Below are 27489 nucleotides of genomic sequence, written 5' to 3'. Positions count from 1 at the left end.
GTTTCATCACCTCAAGTCAGTGTCAAGTGGGTCATTGCTCAGCCTTACCACAAAACTCTAATAGTGCTCGGTTTAAATATATACTTTCATATCTGCCCATTATTGGTCGTCCTCAGCTTAGTGAAGAACATCAACAATAGTCTACTTAACAGGTGGAGTCCATAAAAAAACATATCTGCATCAACAGTGCAACTGACTTATCACATCAGGAGTAATTTCTGATCCGACAATTATTTATTTGAATGGTTCATGGAACACCACATATTGTATTTGAAATAAACGGAAGGCCTACAGGGACCATAATACAAAAAAACTGTCAATGTGGAAAGACTGCTGTAGGTCTTATTAATGTCACCACTCTTGCCTAGTTGCTTTCAACAGAGAGTTATGCTGTTTTGAACTCATCATCATGTACGCCGGTGCCTCTTAATGCTTGCAGCCTTGGGTTGGGGTGGCTGCTGCCTTCGTCTGCTTCTCCACACTGCTGCAGGTAATTTCAGGCGGTGGGTCAAGTCACAGCAGTCCTGCCCTTGGGTAAAAGGTACTGATGCTGGCATGGTAGTGCAGGAAGCTGTGCTGCTGCCAGTCACTGCTCCTTGAGGGGACAGTGAATCTGGTGAGGGTGCTTCATCCTTATGTGATGTCGGAAGCACAGTGTCCGCAGAGGGCACCAGTAAGGGGTTTGGGGAGTTGTGGATGGCCAGGGACTGAAGAGTGGACACTAGCACCTTATGCTGTTGTATCTGCAAATCGCTCCACTGGCGGAAGGAGAGACTCATTGTGGAAGCTAGATTGTTAATGGCTCCAGCAATCTGGCTTTGTCCATCTGCTAGGGTGAAGCAAAGTGAGTTGATGATTTGCTGCATTTGTGCCTGTTGTGCTATCACCTCCTCCTCCCACGAAAGGGATTGTGGCAGCAGATGCCTGGGACCAACCCTGCCTCCCCATGAACCCCTGTTACGACCATGTGGAGTACTGTGCTCTGTGCTGGGACCACTTTGTGGGGGCACAGGAGTAACACTGGGAGTTGCAGTTGCTAGTGACCCACCCAGCATGCTTTCCTCTCCCTCACTGTCAATTGCAGTATGTGGGGCAGGTTCCTTAACTGGGTGCACTGAAGGGGTTGCTGCTGACCTGCCAGTGACTTGTAATTCACATTCGCTCTGTGATTCTCCACCACCACTGCTTGGGGTATGAGAGGCAGATGTCCTATCTGCATCCTCCTCCTCACTACAAAAGTACTCTGTGGCAGGCTGTGCTTCAGCTCCAGATGGTCCAGAGGTGGCCTCCCTCTCGTCATCAGAGCTGTCTGCCTTCTTACAAGACAGGATTTCATGGTGCACCTTTGGATTGGGTTGAACACTCCACGTACCTGGCTGCCTTTCATCACACGCAGTGCCTAGGTTTTGAGAAATATACACAGTTACTATAAATGTCAACCCATGCATGATGGGCTGTAAACTGGTATGACTGTCAACGGTGTGTGTTCATATTTCTACATGCATTGCTGTTCAGTTTGTGCGGGTATCTACGTATGTTGTAAAGTTTATTGTGCAAAATTCTATTCTTGAAAATGTATGTCACTCACCTGTTTCTTTGGGGTTGGTGTGGCTGCCACTATGCCTAGACTCTGTAGCTGGGAGGAGCATGCCTGCAACGACACGCTCCGTTGCGTGTAGTCTGACGCTGCATGGTGATCCCCTACCTCTGCCCTGGGAGTGCCACTGGATCAGGGTCTGTTTCTGTTTTGTCCGCCTTTTCAGATCATCCCACCTTTTCTTTACATCTTTCACACTCCTATGGGCCACTCCCAGAGAAGATACTTCGGCAGCTATGTTCTCCCACAACTTTCTTCTTGCTGCCTGTGCCAGTTTGTGTTTCCCTTGGCCAAAAAGGGCGTCCTCGTGCACCCTCACTCTGTCCACAAGAAGGCGCACCTCATCCTGGCTAAAGTTGAAGGCTCTCTTTCGTGGTTTGAGGGTGGCGGCAATATACTCTGTGTCCCAGTGACGAGGTCGGTATGATCTGCTGCGCCGTGTCGAAGTGCGTACTGCAGCCGCTGAACAGCCCACTGCAACAGGAAAACCTTTTACTTCCCGCTTCTTAAATCTCTATAATGCAATTGCACACTTAATGTATTGTTGCAGTTACTTGATCATTCACTAAATCATGCAGCGAGCCCAAGTCACACATTTGAACGCTACAGTTCTTTTGTGCAATTAACCTTTTCTTTAACTCTGAGCCAAGGTTTAAAAACATTAATATTTACATTTTGTAAGAGTATCTTAATAATTGTTACAACATTGTGTCAAAGTAGAAACTAGTTATAGGGACAAAAAATAATTGAACAGCCCTTTACAATAAGCAGATGTATTGCAAACACACTTTTCCATTATTCTTTACAAAGAACACATCCATAGAAGACCCAAACATGGTAAGCTTACCTCAAAGTTGCATGCGCTTCAGCTTTCTTCCGCGTATTCATTTTAAAAATATATATTCCAACTAAATTGCTCAATACAGCTACAACTTAGCACATATGTGAAAATGTACGTTCATGGTGATTCAGGTTCTCTTAGTCCTTGCTTTTCCTCTTTTACAACTGGTTGGAACAGCCTGCGCCCACAGGCGGGTCTGGTAAAACTGATAGCCAAAACACAGCGTCACTTTAAGAAAAATGTAGAATATTTTGGAGACCATACACGTGTGTATCCCTTTTTGTGGAGATCCCAACATGTATCCTCATCTCACAAACCACCACACCCATTTCCATAAGGCTTTTTCTCACTTAAGGCGTTTTAGAAGTATATGCTTTACTGGGGATGGTTGGGTGGGTTTTATCCTGCTCCCTCCTTCCCAACTGGTTGGGAACAGACTAAAAAGCCAAGAAGATCCAAAGGATGGAGAAGGCAGCATACACAGGACATGATTCAAGCAAACAGGCTGCAAAGCACCTCTTGGCCAAAGGAAGCACAATGACTCTAAATAATATTGTTTGCAAAAAGCAAGAGGAGTAGCCCAAGTAACAGCCCTGAACATTTCAGAAATAGACAAGTCTTATTAATGTGACTGATTACAAGTCAAGCGTTTGAAATGCAAGAAATATCCCAACTAACAATTGTGGTTACAACCACTTTGTAACTTAATTGGCCTTTCCCCAGGCAACAAACAAGTTGTCAGACCTTCTATACGGTCTTGTACATTTTATACAAAATGTCAAAGACCTAGAGACATCCCAATAGTGTAACCACTCTTTCGCTGAAGAGGGCTGAGATTTAGGATGAAAGATTGGTAGGAAAATCGGAAACTATTTTACGAAGAACTACCCTTATCTCTATGGAAAACCAGGTATTCTCCTTAGAGGAAAGGGTATGAAGCTCTACAATTCTCCTTTCTGACGTAATGGGTATCATAAAAAGCAGTTTTTCATGTCCACTAATCTAGATCACATGAATGCATGAGCTCAAAAGGTTTGTGCATTAATGGAGCTAACACCAAATTACAATCCCATTGAGGTGAACGGATTTGAGTGCCTGTAAAAGAAGAAGACCCTTAAAGTTGGGCCAAATTGCATGATTAGATAATTATTTATTTTCTCGAATTAAATAAGCACCTTTAAGCGAAAGGTCGTGCTTAAAGGTATCAACCTTTATGCCTGTAGAGGCACAATGTGAAATATATTTCATGACATTTACAGAGCTTAGAGAGGGTTTATGTTCTGGTCAAGAGGCCAATAATAAACCTAACCATTTACTTTTACAATGCTTTCTCATGGACTCATTCCTGGCCATCCCATGATATTTAGGTTTCGTTCAAGAAAGCTCTAAATGGGCAAAAGCACATTTTTCAAGAACCAAGCGTTCAAGTTCAGCAATGGTAGTGAGGAGGAAGTGCCTGCTCCTTCTGCAGAGATGGAAAATCTTCAGCCTGGGGAATATCGAATAGAGGAAGGACTGGAATGTCCTGGAGACAATGGGACCATAATGATCAACAATGAGTTCCAAGTTAGTTATAAACTCAGAGTTCTGTGGATTAACAGAACAAAATAACTCAATTATAATATGTTTTCTAAGAGACCGACCTTAACTCTGATGAGGCCAAATGCTTGGAGGGTTTATGCAGGAGGGCGACTGGAAGAATATTAAGATCCCACTGTGGTATAGGCTGATGAACCGGAGGGTGTAACCTGGTGAGACCATTGAAATATCTCGTCACAATTGGGTTCTGGAGGGAAAAATATGCGGGTCCTGAACTGAGGCTTGCGCCAATGGAGGACAAGTAAGTACAGCACAAGTCTACGATTATTCTGGAAGTGAACAGGCCAGAGATGAAGGACAGCACATTGTCCAAGGGTCTGAAAGAATGAGTACCCTTGCCAAGCGACCAATGACAAAATCATCAATTTACTTGAATAGTGCCTTCTGGTGAACCTTTTGCAAGCTGCCCGTAGTATCAACATGTTCTCTACTGTAAATCCCCAGATCACAAAGACTAGGTCCTCTAGAACCAGCGAGCCAAGGTAAGGGAGTAAGGGGTGGGATGAAGAATCCATCCCATGTGTTGACTCAAGAGTCAGAGCAATGAGAAGAATATGAGAGCTGACTGGTAACTCCAGAAGATCTGAAAACCAAAATATATGGTGTGATCAGTAGCACCCTGTAGTGCCGAACCCTCCTAAACTTGTGGGGGACTTTGCTCAACAGAGGAACAGGGGGAAAAGTGTACAAAAAAACAGACCCTCCCGGGAAGGCAACCCCAAAGAGTACAACCCCTCATCCCCCACACCCCAGAGATGCATAGAGGGGGCATGTAACATTCCACTTCATTGTGAAAAGATTAGGGGAATGCTTATGGAAAATCTCTGCTACAACACCCCACTTGAGCTCCCACTCACGAGGGGAGTGGTTCAGTCTGCTCAGTGGGTCTGCCTAAACTTTGGAGTACTCCCACTGAGGGACTGTCCTGCAGGAAAATAGAACTCTGGCTAGCCCAGCCACAGAGCTGTAGGCTAGTCTACAGAAAGGACAAGGTCTGGTCCCTCCTTGCTTCTTTACTTGGGAAACTGCCAATCATATTGTCTGGGAGGACACACATACGGACACCAGAGGCAGCTACATTTCTTTCAACTTGAGCATGTTCATGTGTAGTAACTTATCTTGTGTAGATCAAAGGTCATGAGCGTTCCAGATGTCCCAAAGTTGCTCTCCACTCAGACAGAGATGCAACTATTGTGATTGAGTAAGAAGTCTGGGCTGTGGAACGGAGCATCCATCGAGCGGTTGGATTCCTGTGACCACCAGTCAAGGTACACCAACATCTCTGACGAGATAGGCACCAGAGCGGACTGGGAGTGAACGTTCTGCTTCAAATGGCAGGCCAATTGTTGCAGCGTCCACCCCATGTGGAGGCTGGTGAATGCAACCACCATGACACAAGAGGACATGATGACCAGGAGCCTTGGAAACATCATTGCTGGAAGGAACGTAGAGTTCCTCAACCTATTGAACAGATGGGAAAAATCCAGCATCTTGTCTTCTGGAGGAAAAGCTTTCACGGGATGAGCATCCCACAAGTAGCCGATGAGAGCAAAGTGTTGGGATGGAAAGAGTCTTGACATCTTCCAGTTGATATACAAGGAAGAGAGAACATAATTTCCATAGCCTTGGACGCTTGTGCCGGCCAGCAGGCTCGTACCAGCCAGTTTTCTAGTGTCACAGATGGCTTTAAGATTAGCAATACTTCAGAAGATGGATCAAGGGTTTTTGTTTTCCAGAACTCAAAATAGGTTCAAACTTGATGGTATGTGGTATGCGAAGGCAGTACGTCATACTTAAGGCCGTCCATCTTTCATCTCCTGGGAGCTTCCCGCCACCTTAGCCAAGACTTCCCTGTAACCCCTACTGTCTTAAATACTGACCTTGGTGATGGCCTAAAGGCCTCAACCATCTCCATCTCACTCCCTCTGTGGTTGTTCGAGATGGAACCTATCCTAATATCTCCCTGCAGTGCATCGGTCTACCGATAGGATGTGGTGCCTTCTCAACTGCACAGTTGCACATACTCAAGCCCTTTCCAGTCCTGCACATGATGGTCTTTCCTTTTCTTTCTCAGCCTCCTCCTTTACTCCCCTCTTCCTCTCTCTCCATGCCCTCCTTCTGTCCTGCTGACAATCGCACAACTCTCCCTCCAGTGTTCTATCCCTACTACTTAACTGTCTGACTTCCGGTCCCCTCTACGTTACTCCCATTCTGTCCTCCAACTTGCATTCTCCCCCCTTTTACCATCATCCACACATCTCACTCAATTAACCTAATGCTCTTTCACTAACCCTCACTTACATCTCTCCATCTTCATACACACAGATGCACTGTAAGGGAGACATGGTATCACAAGTATGACACTGACACAAGAGATATCATTTCTAAACCTTCATTCCATTTCCAGGGTTTGGAAAAACTCCTACTTTGCCCTATAGCTATGATGGTAGTAGTATTTGCCATCAAATAATAAGGAAAACACAGTCCTAGTCAGTCTTTGTCAAATCAGAAATGGCCTATACTAACAAAACCTAATGCATGACCTATCTCTTATAAGAAAAGTGTGTGATGGGGAATATGTATGCAAAGGAAAATCAGTGTTATAACAAAAACGATCAAAATGGCTGAATCGGCTCTCCTCCCCATGTTGGACAGCACAGAGTGAGGGGCCCCCCGTAGACAGGATGACACACTCTGGCTCAGGTTCTAAAAAACAAAGGCAGTTCAAAATGTAACTCAAGGCCCGTTCACATAGGTCTCCCTCAACCGGGTTCGGACCTTTCAATCACAGCACCTGCAGGGGTTCCCTTCCCCAAGCTTAATTCACATTCGTTAGGGCTTCCCTTGCCCTAACTTACGACACTTCCGGTCTCCCTGAGTTGGGCTCAGATTTTCTTCTGATGTTGAAGACTTTCGAATGTGCAAGGCTTTTACTATAGACCTCCGCAGGACCACTTCGACTTTCTCTTCAGCTCACACACTTATGTTATTTACTTCAGTGTCTCTTGGTCTTGGTAGTTCAGCACCGTAAGCACAAAAGTTCAAAGAAATCTTTCTCATCAAGCATTCACCTTTTTACTTCCCCCTTTTGCCGGGGTTAATCTTGACCATTACACATTTCAGAGTTTGTTCACTTTGCTGCTTTATAACAAAACATTTCACAAAGACTTTCGAGTGGGCTATTTCCTTTCGCCGGACCACTCCGCTACACTGTATCACTGGCTTCACAGTCTACAGCCACTTAAAAGTTAATCACTGATTAGCTTTCTTTCGCATTTCATCAGCACGCGCAGCGCCTTACATTGTGAGGTATGATACCATCTGCATTGTCCACAAGGCTTTCTGGGACATGGGTCCAAAATACCTTCAGCTATCCCTCTGCAAATACCTCCCCTCTCGAGCTCTTCGCTCCTCTATCTCCAACTCCCTCAGGGTCAGTCTTTTTTCAAAGAAACGAGCTGGGGATAGATCTCTGTCTTCGGCTGGGGCCTCCCTCTGGAACAGCCTCCCTGCCACTCTAAAACTTGAGGAGAACCATCTCCGGAAGCACCTCAAGACCTTCCTCTTTTCTTCTGCCTTCGCTCCCCCTCTCCCCGGCTGATCTGTTCTCACTTGGCACTGTGCACCTGGCCACCCTCTGCCCTCCGGGCCCAGGTACCTGCTCACCCTGCCACCCTCCCGCACTGCCTCCGGGCCAATCCTTGCACTGGGGTCTGTATCTGTACCCATACAGCCCACCCCCTTTTCTGCCTGCACTTATCAGACCTACCCTGTCTGCTGCCTTAAACCTAGCCCTTGCAAATTGCTGGCTGCACTAAAACTGTTTGTTGCCTTTATTATATATTTATTGTGATTTATCTGTTTCTCCTCTGCTTTGCACTTTCCACTTCTCCCCCTTCCATGCACTTTTCCCCTCCCCCTCTCCCATGCACTTGCGCATTCTCAATGTCACTGGGCCTAGTAAGATCGCTGTTTTGTTCTCCCCTGTTCCCCTCCCTTGCCTTGTCGCGCTCTAAAACACTTGTGTACGAGCGCAATAGAAATAAAATATCAATATCAATTTCAATATCAATATCAATGCAATTGCAACTTCCATTTTTCCTTACACACACCAGCCTTTCATGTCGTTCGCTAACTCACCGGCGGTGTGCATTCCTCTCTTGTCTTTTTCAGCTTTAATTCACGAGTCAAGGTTAATACCACAGGTTTGGCCTCGCCTCCCCAACTCTGTCGTTCACCCGGGAGGGTCGCTGGCGTCTTTGAAACACAATGCAGTCTTCTTGTCTGGGACTTGGCAATCTCTGCGTATCTTTTCACGGTTCTTCAGAGGGAACAACCTCCTGCAGGGATCTCCTGGGTTTCTCTACCCTTTGCTCTCGTCCCTCAATCGGTTGTTCTGCTCCAGTAGGTTCGCCTTTGCCCTGGAAGATCTGCTACTTGCCATGTTCCACCTTGCTCAGATTGTGTCTCTTATGTTCCGCCTTTTATCCGTGTGGGGAGAGCTAATGGGTTTCAGGTGTGTGTGTGTGATTAAAGTCAAGTGCCTGACTTTGGCTGACCCGATTAGCGGGACATGTCCAATGTAATGCTCAGGTGCGAGTCCGTCTTTCCCCAGAGTGCACTGTCCATGTGAAAGTGTTAGTGTAGGAAAGGGGTAGGTGCGGAGTTGAAGTCTCAAGATATCCTACCTGGTAGGATGGAGCATGGATACAGGAAAGAGGGGTGAATACCGCATTTCACCATTGGTTGTCTCACCCCTACTACCCAAGGACCCCTTACCCAGGTGATCCTCCCACACTTGTCCACCCCCTGGAGCTGGATCCAAAAGCGATAGCTGCGTCCTGGCCACCTATATGACAAGTCCCTGGGGACTCGCTAGTGAGACACCCTTTGGTTTCTCCCAGCACTCTTGCACACAAGTACCACTTTACAGCCAATACTTCATCTTTTGCAAACTCGGTCTGCTTCATGCTTTGCTCCACAGACCTTACCCCGCCTGAAATCTTGGTCCGCGTTCTCTCCACCTGATCCCACCCACAGAACCCACACTCAGCTCTTCCATACTCTCCTTTTATATGGTTCTTTCTGTGGTTTAGCCTTGCTTCCCCCTTCCCACTGATTGTAGTGCTTACCTCCTTCCATAGGGCAATTTTTATCTTGCTTCTCCCCAGAGGCCGGGTCACACAGGTGCAAGGGAAGAAAATACTGGTTTAGCCCTGCCCCTTTTTCCAAATGGATCTGCTGGTGCTGCGGGACTGGCGTTCGTTTAGAGTCTTTGATCTGCTGTTGTGAAACCTCTGTATTGCAGGAGCGCAGTAAGCTGTTATTCGCATATTCCGCCGCATCTCTCTATTGTTGGTTGGGCGATTGCTTCCTTTGTCGCATGCATTTCTGTTGATTGGAGTTCCAAAAAGGAAAAGAGAGAACACTGGCCAGCATGGCGTAAAGCAGGAATTGGGTGATGGACAGTGGTACTCCCTACTTGTAACCGGCCACATAAGGAGGAGGGAAGCAGTGACTGGAGCCCTTCAAATTCCCTCACCCCATCCCTAGTAGGCCTCCTGCCCAAGTTGAGAGGGGACCCTATTCTCCCCCAACAGGATCAGGTCCCTGACCCTGTCCCACTTGGTAGGGGTATATGAATACCCTTTCCCGAATGCATGGCCATAATGGAATCCTTCAGCCCCCTTCCCTAGTGCCCATGGATTCCCGCACCAACAGCCCAACACCACCATCTTACCTGGGGCTCTCTTCTTCCTAGCTGCACAAGCTCCTAGCTGTCACAATGGAAATGGAAAAGGGACTTACTATCATTTCTATTTTCTGTGGTGGCGGCTCACTTGGTTTTTCTTCCCCCCCATGAAAGATTAGGTACGCTCAATACACGCACAGTATATCTTGTGTGAAAAAAACACTTTTAAACTAGTCCCACAATGGAGGGAGCACTAGGGTGCGAATAGCAATAGTTCCCTCATTCAGGGGGTGTACCTCGCCGGTTAGAGACCCGAGCCTTCGCTGAGGCACTTGCTTAGCTCAGGCCCTACCTTAGGCTTGGGCAAGCAGGCTATAACCAGCCCTGTACGCCCCGGAATATGGGGGTGATCGCTATAAAATAAACTAAAGAGAAAGTGGGAAGTGGGGGGCAAAACTGAAAAAGAGGATTAACGAAATAGTAAATGCGGCAGAAAGAATAATTGGAACCAGAGAAGAAGTAACCAGCAGAACATAAAGCAAGAAAATGACTAAACGAGGAAGGAGGGAGTGTGAAAGGAATACAGAAAGAGACAATGGATGAAGAATTAGAAAAGAATAACAGACCTTGGGGTGAAGGGAGGGTTCACTGTCAAGGCCCAAGGACTTGTAGGAGAAAGAAGGGATGGTGAAAGACATGTCCACAAGGACCACTGCCATTAGAACACAGACCCAATTTATGCTGAATATTGCTTTCTGGAAATTAGGAAAATGAGATGGGCAGGTACATGATTGCAAGAGGCTCAATACCTTCAGTTTAAAATTAATCTTGTGACAGGGTAGGGGCTCAAACAAATACTATTGCCTGCAAGCATTGATTTCTTTAAATCAAAAATCGCATTGCTTCAAGAAAAGCTTGCCCGGGATTTGTCCGTTGGGACTGCTTGGGACGTGCTTCAGTCCACATTGCGGGGGTAAATTATTAGCCTGGCTTCTGCCAGGAAGCAGCTTCTACGATTCCAGATAGGTGAAGTAGCGAAGCGCATAGAAGAATTGGACTTACTATATAAATGGGGTGGGGGGCCCGAAAGATATCCAGGTAGCCAGGGCATAACTCAAGGCTTTATGGGCATCAGACATTTCTCACAAGCTGCCCCAGACAAAGCAATTTTACTTCAGCACTTCCAACAAGGCTTCCCGCCTCCTTGCATACAAACTGAAGGCCCAGAAAGCTAGGAATACAATTGTTAAGCTACAAGATAGAGCTGGCCAGTTGAAAAAGGATGAAGATTCCAAAATGCGCATTTTGGAAGACTACTATAAGTTTCTTTTTAGTGCTGACAGTTGGGACATTGCAACTCAGGAAGCATTTATTAGAGAGGCACACCTACCTTCCATCTCTGCTGAAGCTCGTCAGAAGCTTGAGAGCCCGATCACGCTGGATGAGGTCACCCAGGTTATACGTTCTCTTCCAAATTAAGCTCCGGGACTGATGGCTATTTAGCTTACTTTTATAAGAAATGTATTGATGTTCATAGCCCCCCAGCTAGTCACCTTATTTAATTTTTACTGACACTGGAGCGGTTTCGCCTTCCATGGGGCAATCTTTGCTGTTGCTTATTAGCAAACCGGATAAGGATCCCACCTTCGGTACATCATACCGGCCGATTGCTGTTCTAATCTAGGACTCCTGAATCTATTCCAAAGTACTTGCAGCCCAGTTGGCGCAGGTTCTCCCGGGTTTAATCCAGATAGACCAAACAGGTTTTATCCCAGGGCACCACCTCAGATAATGTTTGCAGAACCATAAATGTGATTGAGTATGCAAGGAGGCACAATCAAAGATTGGCGGTGCTATCTATAGATGCTGAGAAGGCATTTGACAGCATGGATTGGACGTACCTCTTGGAAGTAGTGAGGGGATTTGGTTTCGGACCATTGTTTATTAAGATGATACAAGCTAATTTTGTCCACCAGACCACTTGTATAAAACTGAATGGGGCTTTGTCTGAGTCGCTTGCCTTGTTCTAGGTGAACTCACCAGGGATGCCCATTGTCCCCCTTATTATTTGCATTATCGGTGGAGCCCTTGGCAAGTACAATTTGACTGGCGGATGATATCCATGGCATTAATATTGCTGGATATCAACATAAGGTTGCGCTCTATACTGATGACCTTTTTTATATGCATTGTTCCTGAACCACTTTACCTCAGATAGCCTATATACTAGAGTCGTTCCATCAGGTCTCTGGCTCAAAAATCAACTACTCTACCACCACTACCCTTAATGTCTATGTGAGCCCCGAGACAAGGCAGGAACTCCAGTGAGCCTTCGAATTTCAGTGGTCGGAGACGTCCCTTAAGTATCTGGGGGTTCGGCTCGCCTCTTCGCACTCTCAGCTGTATGCACAAAATAGCCCTGACCTTTTCTCTTCTTCTAGAGTGGACTTGACCCGCTGCGCTCAATCGGATATCTCATGGTTGGGGCGGGTCACAGTCCTCAAGATGATGTTATTACCAAGATTGTTGTATGTCTTCCGAGACCTTGTGATCTGGCCCCAAGCAGGCACTTTCAGGATTTGCAATCCTCCATCTTTAAATTCATCTGGACTAAGAAATCCCAGAGGATTCCCTGTCGCATGTTACTGACAGCAAATGATAAAGGGGGCCTGGGAGTCCTGGGCATAGGGAGTTATTTGTATGCAGCACAGTTAACTCCCTTGTTTGAAAGCATGAATGCCGACCAGAGCCCTAAACACTTTGTTTTATCAGTGTTGGAGAACATCTGCAGTTCGCAAAAAAGTGACTAGCATCCTCCCACTGACTACAGTCCTGATGGAATATTGGGACAAAGCAGCTCTCAAGTATCAGCGGACTACATTTCCCTCCCCCTGACTCGTATTTGGAACACCCCAGAATTTTCGCCAGGCTGTCCGCCGATTCGGTTTACTAGATGGGTTGAGGGAGGGTTTGATCACTTAGGGCAGCTTTTTTAATCTGAGCAACCTCTGACCTTTGATCAATGTAAACAGCTTTTTATGTTTTTTTTATGGTTTGGGACATCGATAAATACACCTAGTAGTAGTTTGGAAAAGAGAGAGTAGCATGGATTAAGATTGGGGACGGCGGTAGAGAGGAATATCAGAGTAACAGAAGAGAGAGTAACAGGGAGAGGAAAGAGATGGTGGATGGAGTAGGAGGGAGGATAGTAGGAGGAGGTAAGGGAGAGAGACAGACAGATCTAGGGAAAGGAACATTATGGTGTTAAGATTTTAAATCAAGTGAGGTCTGAGTATCAGATGCACAAACCCAAAACTTTCACATTGGGGAATTTTGACCAGGAATCCCCTGAATTGTTCCAAAGGGAATCTTGGATAGATAAGTTGTTTGCCTGCAGGTCATCACACTCAGCACAGTTTGGTACGTAGTAGGGGTTACCAATCTCAAAGCGACAATCACAGAGGGACAACTAGATTAGGAAGGTAACACCCGTCTCTAGATGAGATAGAGAACCCCTTGATTATAAAACTTTTGTTTTTCAAACAGTCTTCGAGAGTTGGGGAGTTGGTGTGTTCTTGAGGCCATCTGTGACAAATGTTTGAAAAACCAGATACAGTGTACCTTGATTTTCAAATAAACACATATAAACCTTTACAGATTGATACCATAAATTTGCCACCACATGGATAGTTTGCAAGCTTTCAGGGTGACACTTTTAGGAAGGTATATGTCCAGTCTTCAAGTATTTCTGCTACAACCTCTAAAAAGGGTCTCTTTCATCCTGAGAGCTTTGGGGGATGACAGGTATTTTTGTAATTGACTTATAAGTGAACTACTGAACCTTCAATGGATTCATTAAATATCTAATTTGTCCTTTTCTATTGGTCTTATTTTTTACTGCCTCCACCTCTTTTTTGTCTCCTCTCCTATGCATGGCTTGCAAATGGTAAACATTGAATTATGTAAATGTCATGAATTTGGTAATATGTTGCACTGTTAGGGAGAATTCTCATTTCTGTGCTAATTTTAGAGACCACCAAGTTCTTTTGTTGGACTTTAGGACTTTTTAATTTTAACCCTGGAGTTAGTGAAACCTTTTTTTCACTCTCTCATGTGTTTTGACCTGATTTGGATTATGTGTTTCCACTGTTTTTGGAGTCTGACAACTCCATAGGCATCCACTTTTTGTATGATGACATACAGTACCTTCAGTGCAGTGGCATAGAGAAATCTTTTTGATTTCTCCTAAGGTTTAAATACCTTTTCTTGTGTGAACTACCGTTCCCAAGAATAGTAAAGTGAAATTGACTTGACTTACCCTGTTCTGTTTGTAGGTCCAGCACACACCATCCTATGTGGAGTGCTGGGGGGTTGCCTAGCAGCCCCTTATCGTACCTACTCATGTAACATTTTTTATGTTACCCTCACTACTTTAAATGGCTGGTGGCAGTGGTTTAATTGTCCTACCATTGTGCTTTTCTACCGCAGGCTGAACCCTCATCTGCATTATAGCACCCATGGGTGACCATTTTGTCAAAATGGCCCTGGTCTTCTTTTTTTGCCATTTTCTGTTTGTGAGGTTTTTCTTGGGTTTTACTCTGCGCGCCAAGCCAGGTTTGAGCACTTTGTTCATTTTGTTTTTGGCGGGCTTCAGTCCTGAAACTCGCCTCTGGCTCCAATGTGTCTGGAAGGGCAGGAAGTGAGGGAGGTTCCCAAAACTCCCCTGTCCTTTGTTTCTAGGAGTGCCTTAATGCAGCCAGTCCTGATTGGCTGGCTGGCTGTCCTTTCAAGACAGCCGCCCAGCTGTGTGATTGACAGCCTAGGCTGTGCATGAATGGGAGAAACCTTAAAGGTGAGGGTTTTGGGACTAGAGGCAGAGTCGACCACTGGGAAGAACACCCGATTAAGAAACCGTGAACAAAGCTTGCTGCATCCTCCTGGACCTTTGAATTGCCCAGTGAAGCCCTGCTGCAACTCCCTTTTGTGATCGACAAGAGAAGCTCCGGAAGGGTCAACTTCTTACCTTGGGTTAGTGGGACCAACTAACCCTGAGACGAACTCCACTGGACCATCTTCCCAGACTGGCTGTACTTTTTTGCTGCTGCAGGAAACGAGTGCCAGGGGTCGAGAAATCCATAGTCGAGTGCAACGTCTGCAATCTGGCCAGAAGCTCCAGGAGTCTCTGAAGGACCGTCCGGGAACAGGACGACCAGAGTTTGAGTCCCCTCACCAGAGTGCAGGACTTAAGGAGTGAAGGAAGCCCAACCGGTATCCAAGATCCACAGTGGTGCTGTTTATTGCTTGCTGAAACCGAGAAGTACCGTTGATCCGAAAAGAGCCCATAACTGCCGATGACCTCCAAATTGCTGCAGCAGAAGTGCTCCAAACATCCTCCCTCTTGTCCCCATGACTGAGGCTCAGGAACCCAGGATCTGCATCGCTGCAACAGGACAGAATCCAGCTGGACCACTCTTCTTCAAACCAGAGCTACGGTTCAGACTTGGGGTACTCCTCAGTGTCTTTAGCTTTGCTCTTCTCAGTGGAGACTTGCAGTGGCTACTTTTGTTAGAGTTGATTTCAACTCTGCTTTCCACAAGTGTAATAGCTTGTGACCCTACACGTGATTTCTACAAAACTCTAACTACGAAGTGCCTCAGCTCCATAGACTGTGCTCCAATTGACTTTGGCTGTCCTGGCTCCCTGCAGACTCTTCTAGTCCATTGACTTTGATATTTTCTGTCCCTTAGAGGTGATAACTTGTTTTTAGACTTTATTGCTGGGAAAGGTTTTGTCTAGACTTCATTGGAAGATTTAAGTATACTCACATGCCCTGCGAACCTGTTCAACCTTTTTCCTTCCTTTACCCTTTCCTTTCTGCAACCTCAGAATCTGCAAAGTGTACTTGTGATATATAAATGCCATTACTGTCCTTGTGAATGAAGTCACCTCCGGGGGTAGGAAGTGTGTATAAAGCATCTCTAAAGAGTACCCACTAAACTTATGCTGATTCTGAAAAAGTATTTTTAAAGTATATTTGATTTTCACATATCTTGCCCTTTTTAAAGAACGCTTCTTTAAAAATTGATGTTAAATAAATAAATAAATACATATTTAGAACTGAAACCACTTAGCTACTTGTATTTGCAAATTTTACCCCTCTTGAGATAGGCCTGGCTGCTCAGTCACACTACCAACTTGTGTAGTACAGCCCTATACCAAAAGATGGGCTACCTAACACCAAGTAGACACGTGTTGTGTAGTCTCACACAGTGTTACTACATCAATTGTTGCCTAATATGCACCCTTTATATTTGCTTTGCATTTTGATTTCCATATTGGTTAAGGTTGCTGAATTAGGTTTTGCCTTGAAAAGGACCATGTTGGTCAAAACACGTGTTGGCAATTTGTAGCAATCAACAATGTGCTCTATTAATCTATAACAACCAATGGCTTATTCCTTGTAACATATCGATTGATTTTCGCCAGTTAAAAAAGACTAAATACACAAGTAAATGGCCTATCGTTTGTGACGATAACACTGAACATCAGCTTGAGGTATTTTGTAAGAAACGCATTAGATGATTGCACATCTTGTTTAAACTTGTTTTTGTATTTGACAAAGCCAAGTTATACTGCACACATTTTAAATCACTAGGGCAGGGCCTGCAACTTTGGGCTCTACACTCTGGCTCCCATGATCCTCACGACTGTCTATGGTGGCTAAGCCTGAATGGAGTTATAGTTGGAAACATCCGGAGAACCAAAAGCTGCAGCCCCTTGCACTACGTTGTTCCTAGAGAATGTGATCATATTTAAGGAATAAGGATTATAGCAGAAAATGTATATGTCTTAACTGTTTTACTAGTACTCCTTGTTAGGGGAGTTTTCCTAAAGTCCTACTGGCAGTAAGACTTTAGCAAGCTATCCCAGTGGTTTGTAGATCCCCAACTCTTAGTATCCGCCTGTACTAACTCAGGACCTTGGTAGAGTGGCAGAGCAGTCAGGCTCATTTTAAGAGGAAGATGTGAGCTGTAGTAAGTACACTGAATCTAGTTGGACACAGCAAAGAAGCACTTACACTTATAAGTTATATTAAAGTATGTATTTATTATATTTACACCACACTCATTTTAAATACTTTAGAGGTTTATACTAGAACACTTATGATACTTGATAATACACTTCAAAGGGCACGTTCAATTTGTGTTTGTTCGCGGTTAAATTTGTAGCAACGGTAGAAAGGGAAAAGACAATGGGCCTCATTACGAGTCCGGCGGTAGCCGTGCCGGTAAAACTGGCAGGCTGCTGCCAGACTCGTGCATTCTTTCAGCGCCTGGCTCCACGGAAACACCAGGGGATAATGACCCTGGTGTTCCTGGAAGACAAGTGCCTAAAAAATATAATTCCCCATTCTCCTTTGAATCCCATGGGACTCAATCGGAATGGGGATGAGGGAAGCACCAGCACCATTAACAACGGTGCTGGTGCTTCCCTGTAAGTCTGCTAGCGGCTGCCGTCCAGCCCGCCTTGTTAGACTTGCTGGAACGGCAGAAGCCCGCCGACTCGGAGTGTGCCGGTCCGGTAACAACTGTGCCAGTAGGCTTACCGGCACCGTTGTTACCGGACCGGCACACTCGTAATGAGGCCCAATGTTACTGTATTATCGGCTATTGCGCACTCATGCGGTTTTCAACGGTTTATACGGTAATGGATTTACTCTGCAAACACAAATAGTAAAGTCACTTAAAGGGAGGAAAATGGTTAGTTAGTGTAACATGAGCTTGGTTCAGGATTCTAGAGAGGGTTATTTTACCTAGTAAGTTTAAGTCCCAAAACGCAATCCTAAATAAAGGCAGTTTGGAGAGGGCTTGAAGTCTTGACAAGAAGCGAATTATGAACAGTTCCTGCGGATTTCTTCCAGTCTCTAGTGTTATTGAAGCAGCAAATTAACAACAACAAGGGCGACCTTAAAACAGACTTGAGGAAGGGATACAAGCAGCGTTTTGGGTCTGAGGTAAGAGGGGGTAGCCCAGGATACCTCTACATGCACTGCAACGATCTGGAGTAAATTCTTGGAATTGAATAAGCAATACCTTTTTCCCCACCATATCTTAGGTTAAAAGAAAATGTTTGTGCTGGTTGCTCTGCGATGTTGCAGCTCTGGACCGTAACTCTGTATTCCTTGGACTGAAGACTGAAGGCAGGACAATGGACGGGATCAGCAGCAGTCTCGAAGGAGGACCTGTAGCACGACTTTCAGCAACTTCTTGGTTCGCTCTGCAGTTTCAGTGCCTTTTCTGCAGCACCAACAAAGGACACAGATCGCCCGGTCAATCTTCGCTTCCTGCAGTCCCACGCTCTGATGAGGGGGATCTGGGCAAGTTAGATCGGATCTTTAGTGTGTCCAGCAAAGATTTTGACGGATTTGGCCTTTCCACAACAATGCACTCAAAATGGGCAGCAGGTCTCCTGGTATTGGGGTTCCGCAGCTCTGGAAACTCCTACAACCTCAGGAACTGGCTCAATTAAAAGTTTGTCTTGGAATTGGTTGTTCCCGCCAGCCAAAGGGAAGGAGTCATCCTCTTCAGAGCTCCTCTGTCGCGCGGAAAACGGGGTCAGGACAGCAGTGGTCGCTTCACAGTGTTGCAAAGGGTCTGCAGGCGTCTCTGGTCATCTTCTTCTTCGGTAACTTCAGCTTCCACTGGTTGACCTGCTTTTCACTCCAGAAGCCTCACCTTTTATAAAGTTCCAGCACACACTCCTCTGCAATCTCTCTCAGCATTTTACAGAAAGGGGCATTTGGCTGTCCAATCAGGACAGCCAGACCCCCTGTGGGAGCTGGTCCTATTCAGGCACTCTGGGAGACAAAGGACAGGGGGTGGAAATCTCCGCCCCTACTTCCTGCCTGGCCAGACACTCTGGAGCCTAGGTGGGTATACCCAAGGGTTCCTGCCAAAGGCAAAACAAACACACAGACCTCCCCCTCCCAGAAGGTTAGAAGGGCTGACAAAGAACAAACACGCTAGTAATGGGGAAAAAAGAAATAGGTTCCAAAGTTGGTACTTGGGTGCCCTTATTGTGCACCACCGAGGCTATGGACATAGCCTCCGGTACCAAAAAATAAATAATAGTTGGTAGAACAGACAGACCCTTACCGGCATATTCTTTGTCGTTCCCTCCACAGGCCTATGGACCCCCCATATGGCCTCTATTCTCTCTCCATTTTCCTCTTCTCCGATTACTGGTGGCACCCGGTGAAAGGCCCACCTGGCCCCCTTCCACTCCTCTAAGACCATCATTAATGTCTACTTAAATGGCACCGTCTTAGTCCAGGGCCCTTAGGCCAATTTCCTCCTCTTTGAAAGACATTTCCCGCACCTTATCAACTTCCTTTCCTCTCCTGCTATCCCTTCTTATCCCTCTCTGGCTCCTATGCCGCCTCTTTCCTCTGCCACCTCTTCGTCACCCCATGCTGCTTCTCCTGGCCACCCTGTTGCCTCCCTCCTCTGCCACCGCTCTGGCACTCACTCTCTTCTCCCTCTCCGACTACCCTGCCTTCTCTTCCTTCCTCCTCTGCCCATCCTCGGGCACCTCCAACACTTCCGCAGGGTGTACCTCTGGCCTGTACCCCTCCCCGGAAGTCCTTCAAATGTGGCAACCTGTTCCACATCGCTACTCTCAACTCTCGTTCAGCTGTCAAACACTCCTCTGACATCTGCAGTCTCCTGCAAGAGCTTGATTTGGATGTACTCTGTCTCACAGAGACTTGGTTCACAGCCAGCTCTTTGACCAGTTTCGACACTCTCCTTCCCGATGGCTACAAGATCGTCTCCGAACCCAGAACCAATCGTTCTGGTGGGGGTGTAGCCTTAATTTCCTCAGAGTGGATCCCTGCTTCTATCATTCCAATGTAGCACTAACTCATCCTTTGAATACCTGGTCTGCAGGCTCTCTATCTCTCCTGGCCTCTCTCTCAATGTGTCCACTATCTACAGACCGCCTGGCCAGGTCACCCACTTCCTCTCTGAGTGAGCTGACCGCTCCTCCTCTCTCCATGCCTCTACCTCTCAACTTCTTCTCCTCAGACTTGAACATCCACCTGGATGCTACCAGCCCTTCTTCAGGACTCTTGATTCTCTCTCTCTATTCTTCCCTCTGGCCCGACTAACTCTGCAGAGCACACCCTGGATGTTCTGATCTCCTCAGAGCTCCCCTTCTCTAACCCTCTCACCACTCCTCTCTCTTGGAGTGATCACTTACTCCTTTCTTCCCACCACTCTATCTCTTCCCCGCAGGTCAAGCCGACTCCAGCACTTCCACCTACCTTCTCGGTCATCTGACCCATGAAGCGTGTGTCAGTTGAGGCTTTCACTGCTACTTCGTCTCCTCCTCCTGCACCTTTGGCTGACTCACACCCTGACACAGCCCTGACACAGCCCTCTCTAACCTTCATCTCCCTATCTCTGTAAATGGAACTGTAAGAAATGTTGGAATATGTTGGAACATTGACATTTAACTGAAAACAGCAAAATATCTGGAAACACGACTAACTGGAATGGTATTCTTGCAATAAATATGAGGGAATAGAATTCATTTGGACTGACTGAGCATTAAGATGTAATTAAAAGGACAAATAGCTCATGCCCAAGTTCAGTGTAATACAAAGTGGGATGAGCTGCAGATTGTGAAGTGGGGGAAATGTGCGTTTTGAACAGAACAAAATTCAAAGAACTGTGGCCACAGATCCAGCATATTCCCGACTCATGAGGAAATGTGAAACCCGTCATTCAAAAGCAGTAACCAGAGAACCAGTCTCGGATGAAAAGACTTTCCTGTGCTTTCATGTATGACAAAATGTTATTTCATTCAGGTGCTTATGTTGCACATTGAAGGTATGGGAAATAATTCCATGCTACATTAAAAATACTTAATAACTTTTGGGGTTATGAGTGCAATCAGATTATGCGGATTGCAACATGATGTCTACTAAGAGATTGCTAAGTAATGAATTGGCTTTTCACATTCCTCAAAGATAACTTAATAATTGAGAAGGTTGTGGAGTCCTACTCAATGGAAGTAGATTTTTACGGATTAGAGTGCAGATACAAGCCAATCGTTGAATTAAAGTGACATTTTGATAACCTTTGGTTCCAGCATCCGAAAGTTGTGAATCTAGTTCAATACATTTGCAATAAGTAATTATTGGAATAAAAGATGTAAATGACATTCAGAAGACATTTTTTGTTTAAAGATTGCTTTTCGTTTGTACAATTCTTTGCCATATCAAACATTTTTAGGAAGCAAAAGTCATTTTCTCCATGGACCAGTCAATATGAGATCACAGTTTGACCAATAGGAATCACAGATTGTGGCATAATTATATGCCTGGGAGGTTATGTTGTACAATGGAAAGTTTGAAAATAGAGCTGATTCTGAGCAAATTCCAATAAACCCCATACAATCATGTTTGTATGTACTTAAGGGAATTGGTTAAGGGATGAAGTGCAAAAGCGTCTACCAGTTGATTCCTCACCAAGTGTATGCTAACACTAAGGAATTAGATACATTTTTCTCATTTATTCACTTGTTGGACTTTGCTGTCAAGAAAATGATCTAGCATTTAATTGAAGCTTAAAGTACTCCCTCCTACAATCTATACCTTAATTCTGGCTGTGGAAGAGTACAGCTGCTGTAAAAAGGGAAACATAAATGAATACCGAAAATAAATTGGGTGGGAAAAGAAATGATTAGGGAGTGGGATCAGTGCTATTCCTTTTTTAGGACATGAGTAGAATTTGATTATCTTCCTATTTATGACATCATCCCATAACCCTTTTGTTCTATAAGTTTCTTATTTTTCCTTAAGACACCCTTTTTGTCTCCTATTAGCATTGGGCAATGCATGCCCATCACAAAGTGGACTGTGCATGAGTTCTCAAACTGCTGAGCACAGACTCTGAGGCCTCTCCATGCCACTGGGACTAGGCCAAAAGAACTTGTGCCTGTGATCGCGCTGGTCTGATCTGGCCCAGGACAAGGACACAGGAACTTGTCAGAGGGGTCGAGGCCCTATGCCCTCGCCTGAGGGGGATGAGACCGGAGGTTTGTAAATGCTGCTATATTTATCCAGACTGAGATTACCATGTGACGTCTTATGAACATAAACAGTGAGGACGGAATACTGTGCCGGAAGGGTGTGGTCAGGTGCCTCAAATTGTGAGCGAACTGCGCCTCTGGAGGGCTGGGGAGGATTAGGTGGTTGGGAATGGGTTAATGCTTGGATGCTGTTCGGTGCGTTGCAATTAAACCTTTGCTTGTCAATAACCTGAAATTCGAATGGGGATTCATTATTGACATTCACACCGCTAAGCAAAGTGTGCTTTCATTTGATAAGCCAGCCCATGTTTTTCATTTATATGTGCTATGCTTCCTACACATCGCTAAACTGTGCTTTTGCATTTTATAAATCTGTAGGTACTGCTGACTTTACTTCAGGGGAGGAAAGCCTGATTTGCATAGAAGTCAAATTGATTCATTAAAATCCCTCTGCAGCCTGTGGCTTAGAGCATGAACGTTCTGTATTCATCTGCTAACTTCAATATATATGTGTTTAGAAAGTGTGTTATGTTTGTTATCCTGGATAAAATAGTGGTTTATCATCAGAACTATACTAATGCATTAGGGCTAGCCGATTTGTTTTTTGAGTCCTATATACTGTGATATGGAGTAAAGAAATGAATGTGGGCAAAATATTCTTTAAACCCAATATTTCAAAAAAGCTTGTTTGTTCATCAAATAACCCCCCCCTCCTCAGGCAAAATGAACTAGGGAGAAGTACACAGGCTTGGAAATAGGACTATACAGATAAATAAGCTAACAGTGACAGGAAATGAATGAAACAATAGGAAGGAGAAACAAATCTTAAAAATAAAAGCAAACAAGAAAGGATAAAAGAAGCGGCAGGAAGGTTGCAATAGAACGGCAAGACACAATTGGGCCTCATAAATTTACCGGTCCGGAAACAAGGGTGCCGGGTAAGCTCACCAGCATCCTTGTTTCCAGACCGGCAGACTAGGAGTCTGCATGTTGGAGCTGCTGTGCCCGGCAGGTCTGACCCTGCTGGGCGCAGCGGCCACAGTAGGCAGACCGGTCACGGAAGCACCAGCACCGTTAGCAACAGTGCCAGTGCTTCTATTGGAATGGGGACTTACTAAGAGTCTGGCGGCAACCCGCCGGTAGCACCGGCAGGGTTATCGCCACACTCGTAATGAGGCCCAATGTTCACAAAATGACGCAGAGAGACGCACATTTGTCATCTTCACAATTTAGATACATACCATCAAAATCCTCATCTGTTATTTCGATCATGTTTATCTCCATTTTAGCCTCTGTTAAGGATCCTTCACATGAAAGACAGAAAAACTTCAACAGTCAAAGAATATATATATGTATACATATAAGTAGATAAGTAGATAAAGCAAGTGAAGAAATTAAAAAGATAACTTGTCAGGAAAGGATACTGTGGAAAGAAAGAACGAAACATACATTAGGGAAGTTGTGAAGCGATGCATGCAGAAAACGTGTGACTTATTTCAAATCGGCGCTACAGTATGGTTTAGCTTTGGTGCACAAGGATCAGTGTGCGGGGTATCGGTTTTTGTGAACTATAATTGTATTCTTTCGCTTCAGGTACAGATAATTCAAATGCAGAGCAAATTAGCATCCCTGACCATGTCCACAAAGGGTGAAGACGAGCAGTAATGAAGTGAGAAGGTGAAAATGGCGGCAAGGAAACAAGGGCGATAAGGCACTAAAACACTCCATTAAAAGAGATGTGAGAAAATTGGAAACCATACCGTCAATATTCTCTTCCATTCTTTCTTGCCATCTTGTGTGCATTTTCCTCTCAGCTATGGATGCTTACAAAGAAAGACACAAAAACCTCAACAGTTATAACAAAAATATGTTCCAAATATAGAGTGAGAACAATGACTGAGTGCGAGAGAACGCAAAGAAACCAGAACAATGTTAAAGAATCCAATGAACAAAACGGTAATACGACAAATAATACTGTAGAAAGGAAGAACAAATTATGAATGAAGAATTGCGAAGAAAAATATGAACTGGGGCTCGAAGCTGAAAAAGGAGAGAAAAATAGATTAACACATAGAAACAATCAAGATAATGCATAGTTTGAGGGTGCAGAACCTCATCATAAATCGTGACAAATGTTTATGTTCAATAAAAGAAATCACCCTCAATAACTATCTCTAATATGCCATACATAAAATAGTAATCAGTTTCTTTATTCATTTGTTTACATCTGTCACATATACATGATAGAATTGCCAATGCAAAAATAGATGTCTACTGTTTTGAGCCGTGAACTTCGCCCTGATGAATTCGGACCTGCCAGCAGGACAATTCAGTTAACAGAGCAGATTAAATCTCTGCAACCACTGCTTTATTGAGGTTGTAGCATGTCCTTGACACTTGCCGGCATTAGTACCTCCACCTAAGTAGCTAGAGGCCACGCCAGCATGGGGTGAGAGGCCTACCAGTGAAGAATCCAGAACCAGTCCTACCCCAGAGGGGCGGTGACATTTGGGAGGGACCAGTTTCATGTGCCCTCCCAAGTGCCAATCTGTGTATGTGCAGTACCAATTTGCATTACCCCATACTGCTTAACCAAAGTACTGGCCATGTCACGGGAGGACACCACCGGCAGAACAGAAACCCACCAGGGCCTCATGAAAACGAATACCAAATCCCAGCCGGATGGGGAAAGCAAACGGAAAGAGAGCCATCTGCCATCAGTCCAATGTGAGTTGCGTTCAAATGCCGTCAGAACGAGGGAGAAACCAAATGATGAGCTAGAGCTGAGTTAGGGTGACCAGATTTCCTAAACGAAAAACCGGGATGACTAACAACATAAAAGAGGGACTACCCCATCGCAGCCCACCAATTACCGCCCCTCCCCCAACACACCCCCACAACCACCACACAATCATATTTCCAGCACTTCGCCTTTCTATAAACTGTATATGATCTAATTTGTGCAGTTTTGTCTGTGAATCTTGGCATGTTCATCCGAGACAGGCGTTTGCTCTAATTGATATAACATGGCTTGCTGTAGACGTCTCTGTGGCACAGTCAGTAAGTATTGTGACTTGTACCTGAGAGGTTGGGGGTTCGAGCCAATGCTCCAACCACAAAATTCTGAAAGTGTTGTGAAAGATAAGTACACTTTTAATTACCGTAGCCACCTAACCCTGCAAACCCCGGACGGGGTTTCTAAAATGAAAAAAATCAGCTCTTTAAATATTTCTGTAATGCTGATCCTTTCTGGGTGGGGAAGACAGGGCCAGATAACCAACCAGAAAAGGGGGCGGGGGATAAAATAATCCCCAGGAAGTGGGATGTTTTAGGTAGTGCAGGTGAGGTCAGAGGAGGAGGAGGTGGCAGACCAAGAGACAAGCAGGAGGAAGGACTGTGAAGTGTAGAGGCAATTTTTGGATCAGGTCAAGTATTGGTTGGTGAGTGCAAGTGGTGCTGCTTTTCAAGTGTGCGTGAAGGGCTAACAAGTGTGATTAGGGGAGGTAGTGTAGGAAATGAATAAAATGCGAGTGCGAGAGTGATGGATGGGTGGCTGAGAAGGTGGTTTGGTGGATTTGTAGTAGTTGTGTGGAGGAGAGAGTAGTAGAGATGAGGAAGGATTAGTGGTCTGGAAGAGGGAGTAGTAACCTGAAGGAGGGAGTTGTAACATTGAGGAGCGGAGGCAGGTAGTGGAAGCAGCTGTGGAGGATGACGCATGGAGTGCAACGAGTAGAGGTGGGTGGAGCTGGAAGGAGAGTAGTAAGGGGAGAACATCAGCAGGAAAAAGGGAGAGGAGTCCATAAGTGTAGTGGGAAGAAGACCAAATCTGCCAGAGTAGCTGGAAGGCTCATCCCGTTCTTCCTTTTAGTCAACTAACCATTGTGATAGCGTAGGGTCTGTCTAGGAAGTACCTGGGGAGGCTAGATAAACAAGGTTATGCCTTTAAAAGATATTTCTCTCCTCCAAACAATGAGATTGACCACTGTTACTATTTTAAGGATAACAAGCAGATTGGGTGGCTTCTGATGCATGTACAGGCGATACAGGGATTTTAGGACTATGATTTACTTCCCCCAGTGACACATATCTCTTACAGTAAGAAGATCACTATGGATGGGAATATACAGATAGTCTAGAGTTGTTTAATAATTCAGAATTTAGTTGTATTTCTCAACTTGAGCATTTCATGTTCTTTACACGTATAAATTTCCTCCTTATGCAAGTGATCATTTGAACACCTTTATAATACCCTTCCTTTTTTCCCCCCTTCATTTCCTTAAACTATAGGGTCCTTTACCTATTACCCTGACGAAGGCAGACCTTACACCTTTTTGAAAAAATTCATCTCACATGGTTATTGCGCCGAAACGCATTCTAACAAGAGGGGACTGTAGGTCTTGACAGACCAAGCTGGAAGTTTGGGTCATGGATTAAAACAGGTGCAATAACTGAACGAACTCTTTTTGTTCAATTTCTGGCTCCCCCTTCTACGTTGGCAGACCCTATCCTGAACAATAATTTTTCACTTTGGGATATTGAGGAGGACATGTTCTCTTCGCTCTTCTTAAACTAATGTCCTGAACTAATAACAGTGTTTAGGCAGACCTTATTCTGGACAAGAATTTAGATTTAGTTTGTAGGTACCACAAGTCATGTTTCTACACAACGGTCGATTTGGGTCGTTTCTGATTTAAGGTTGTTTGTGCCACTTGCGTTCACGCATATTTGTATTCTTGTTCTTTTCAACAAATGTTTCTCTCACCTTTTGTTAATGTCTAACACTTTTTATATGTATAATTTCAATAATATGCAGATGTTATTATAATGTATAGTGCCCTCAACAGTTGGGTTTCACCAGTTGTTTTCTCTTTTTTCTTTGACACTATTATGTTGTTATGCTGAACACTTAAGCACTCATTGTTGTTTAAACAAATATATACACAACCCCCTTTTTTACGCTTGTGGCTGATATGGTGGTCTTTTTTCCTGTGACTGAATGTATAAATGATGTTTTGAGGACGAAGTGGACTAGGATGTTTTCTTCAAAGTAATTTTACCTAGGCATACCACTCCTTTTACGTGACAGCACTCTCCTTTCTTGATACAGTTTAAAAGATACCCAACCAGCTAGACTAGACCTTAAATAGTGGGGGCGTCCATATTCTGTATATACTAACCAGCCAAACAGGGACACCAGGGTTAGGGAGGAGTAGTGCTTTCTAGATGAGAGCGGGCAGCCCTAAAGCCCCCAAAATACATTCAATAAAAAACATTCTTCTCTCTACGAGTATAACTGAACCCATCACATTCTCACACCTCCCAAGACTAAGCCTTACTGCACAGTTACACTGCTTGATACTTGGCTAGACACAGTATTTTCCTGTTCGCCAGAATAGGGTGGCCTCTCAGAATCTGTCCATATGGCCGATTCTGAAAATCCATCTGACAGCTAATGAGCCTGAAACATGACTGGGATTTCGTGTCTTCTCCTGTTCAAGGGTTGTGACCCAGCAGTTTTGGGCTGGAATGCCCCTTTTGGGGTGGGAGCAAGCCTGATATGCATATGATCGGTCCCCTTCTGCAATGGATGCTGACAAACACTGGTGGGGAGGGTGGCCCGAGCAATGCCTGTGGCTGTGAGTAATTAAAAACCTTTCAGTCATC

At 45.0% G+C, this 27489-nt stretch overlaps 1 protein-coding gene across 1 annotated transcript in view; it reads right to left on the bottom strand.

Moving 5' to 3' along the window:
* Positions 1-215: 215 nt before the first annotated feature.
* LOC138580894 (uncharacterized) overlaps positions 216-27489 on the bottom strand; it is a 109080-nt gene continuing 81806 nt past the window's right edge. Inside the window, exons 5-8 of the mRNA XM_069651802.1 lie at positions 23586-23648; positions 23067-23129; positions 1589-2071; positions 216-1399 (exon numbers count right to left, since the gene is read on the bottom strand). Of these exons, the coding sequence (XP_069507903.1) occupies positions 408-1399; positions 1589-2071; positions 23067-23129; positions 23586-23648 (1601 nt within the window). The 3' untranslated portion in view covers positions 216-407. The remainder of the gene's footprint in view (positions 1400-1588; positions 2072-23066; positions 23130-23585; positions 23649-27489) is intronic.

This window comes from Ambystoma mexicanum, chromosome 3p (genome assembly GCF_040938575.1).
Source record: "Ambystoma mexicanum isolate Mex_15411 chromosome 3p, UKY_AmexF1_1, whole genome shotgun sequence".
Taxonomy (NCBI): domain Eukaryota; kingdom Metazoa; phylum Chordata; class Amphibia; order Caudata; family Ambystomatidae; genus Ambystoma; species Ambystoma mexicanum.
This window is presented reverse-complemented; position numbering and strand designations above follow the sequence as displayed.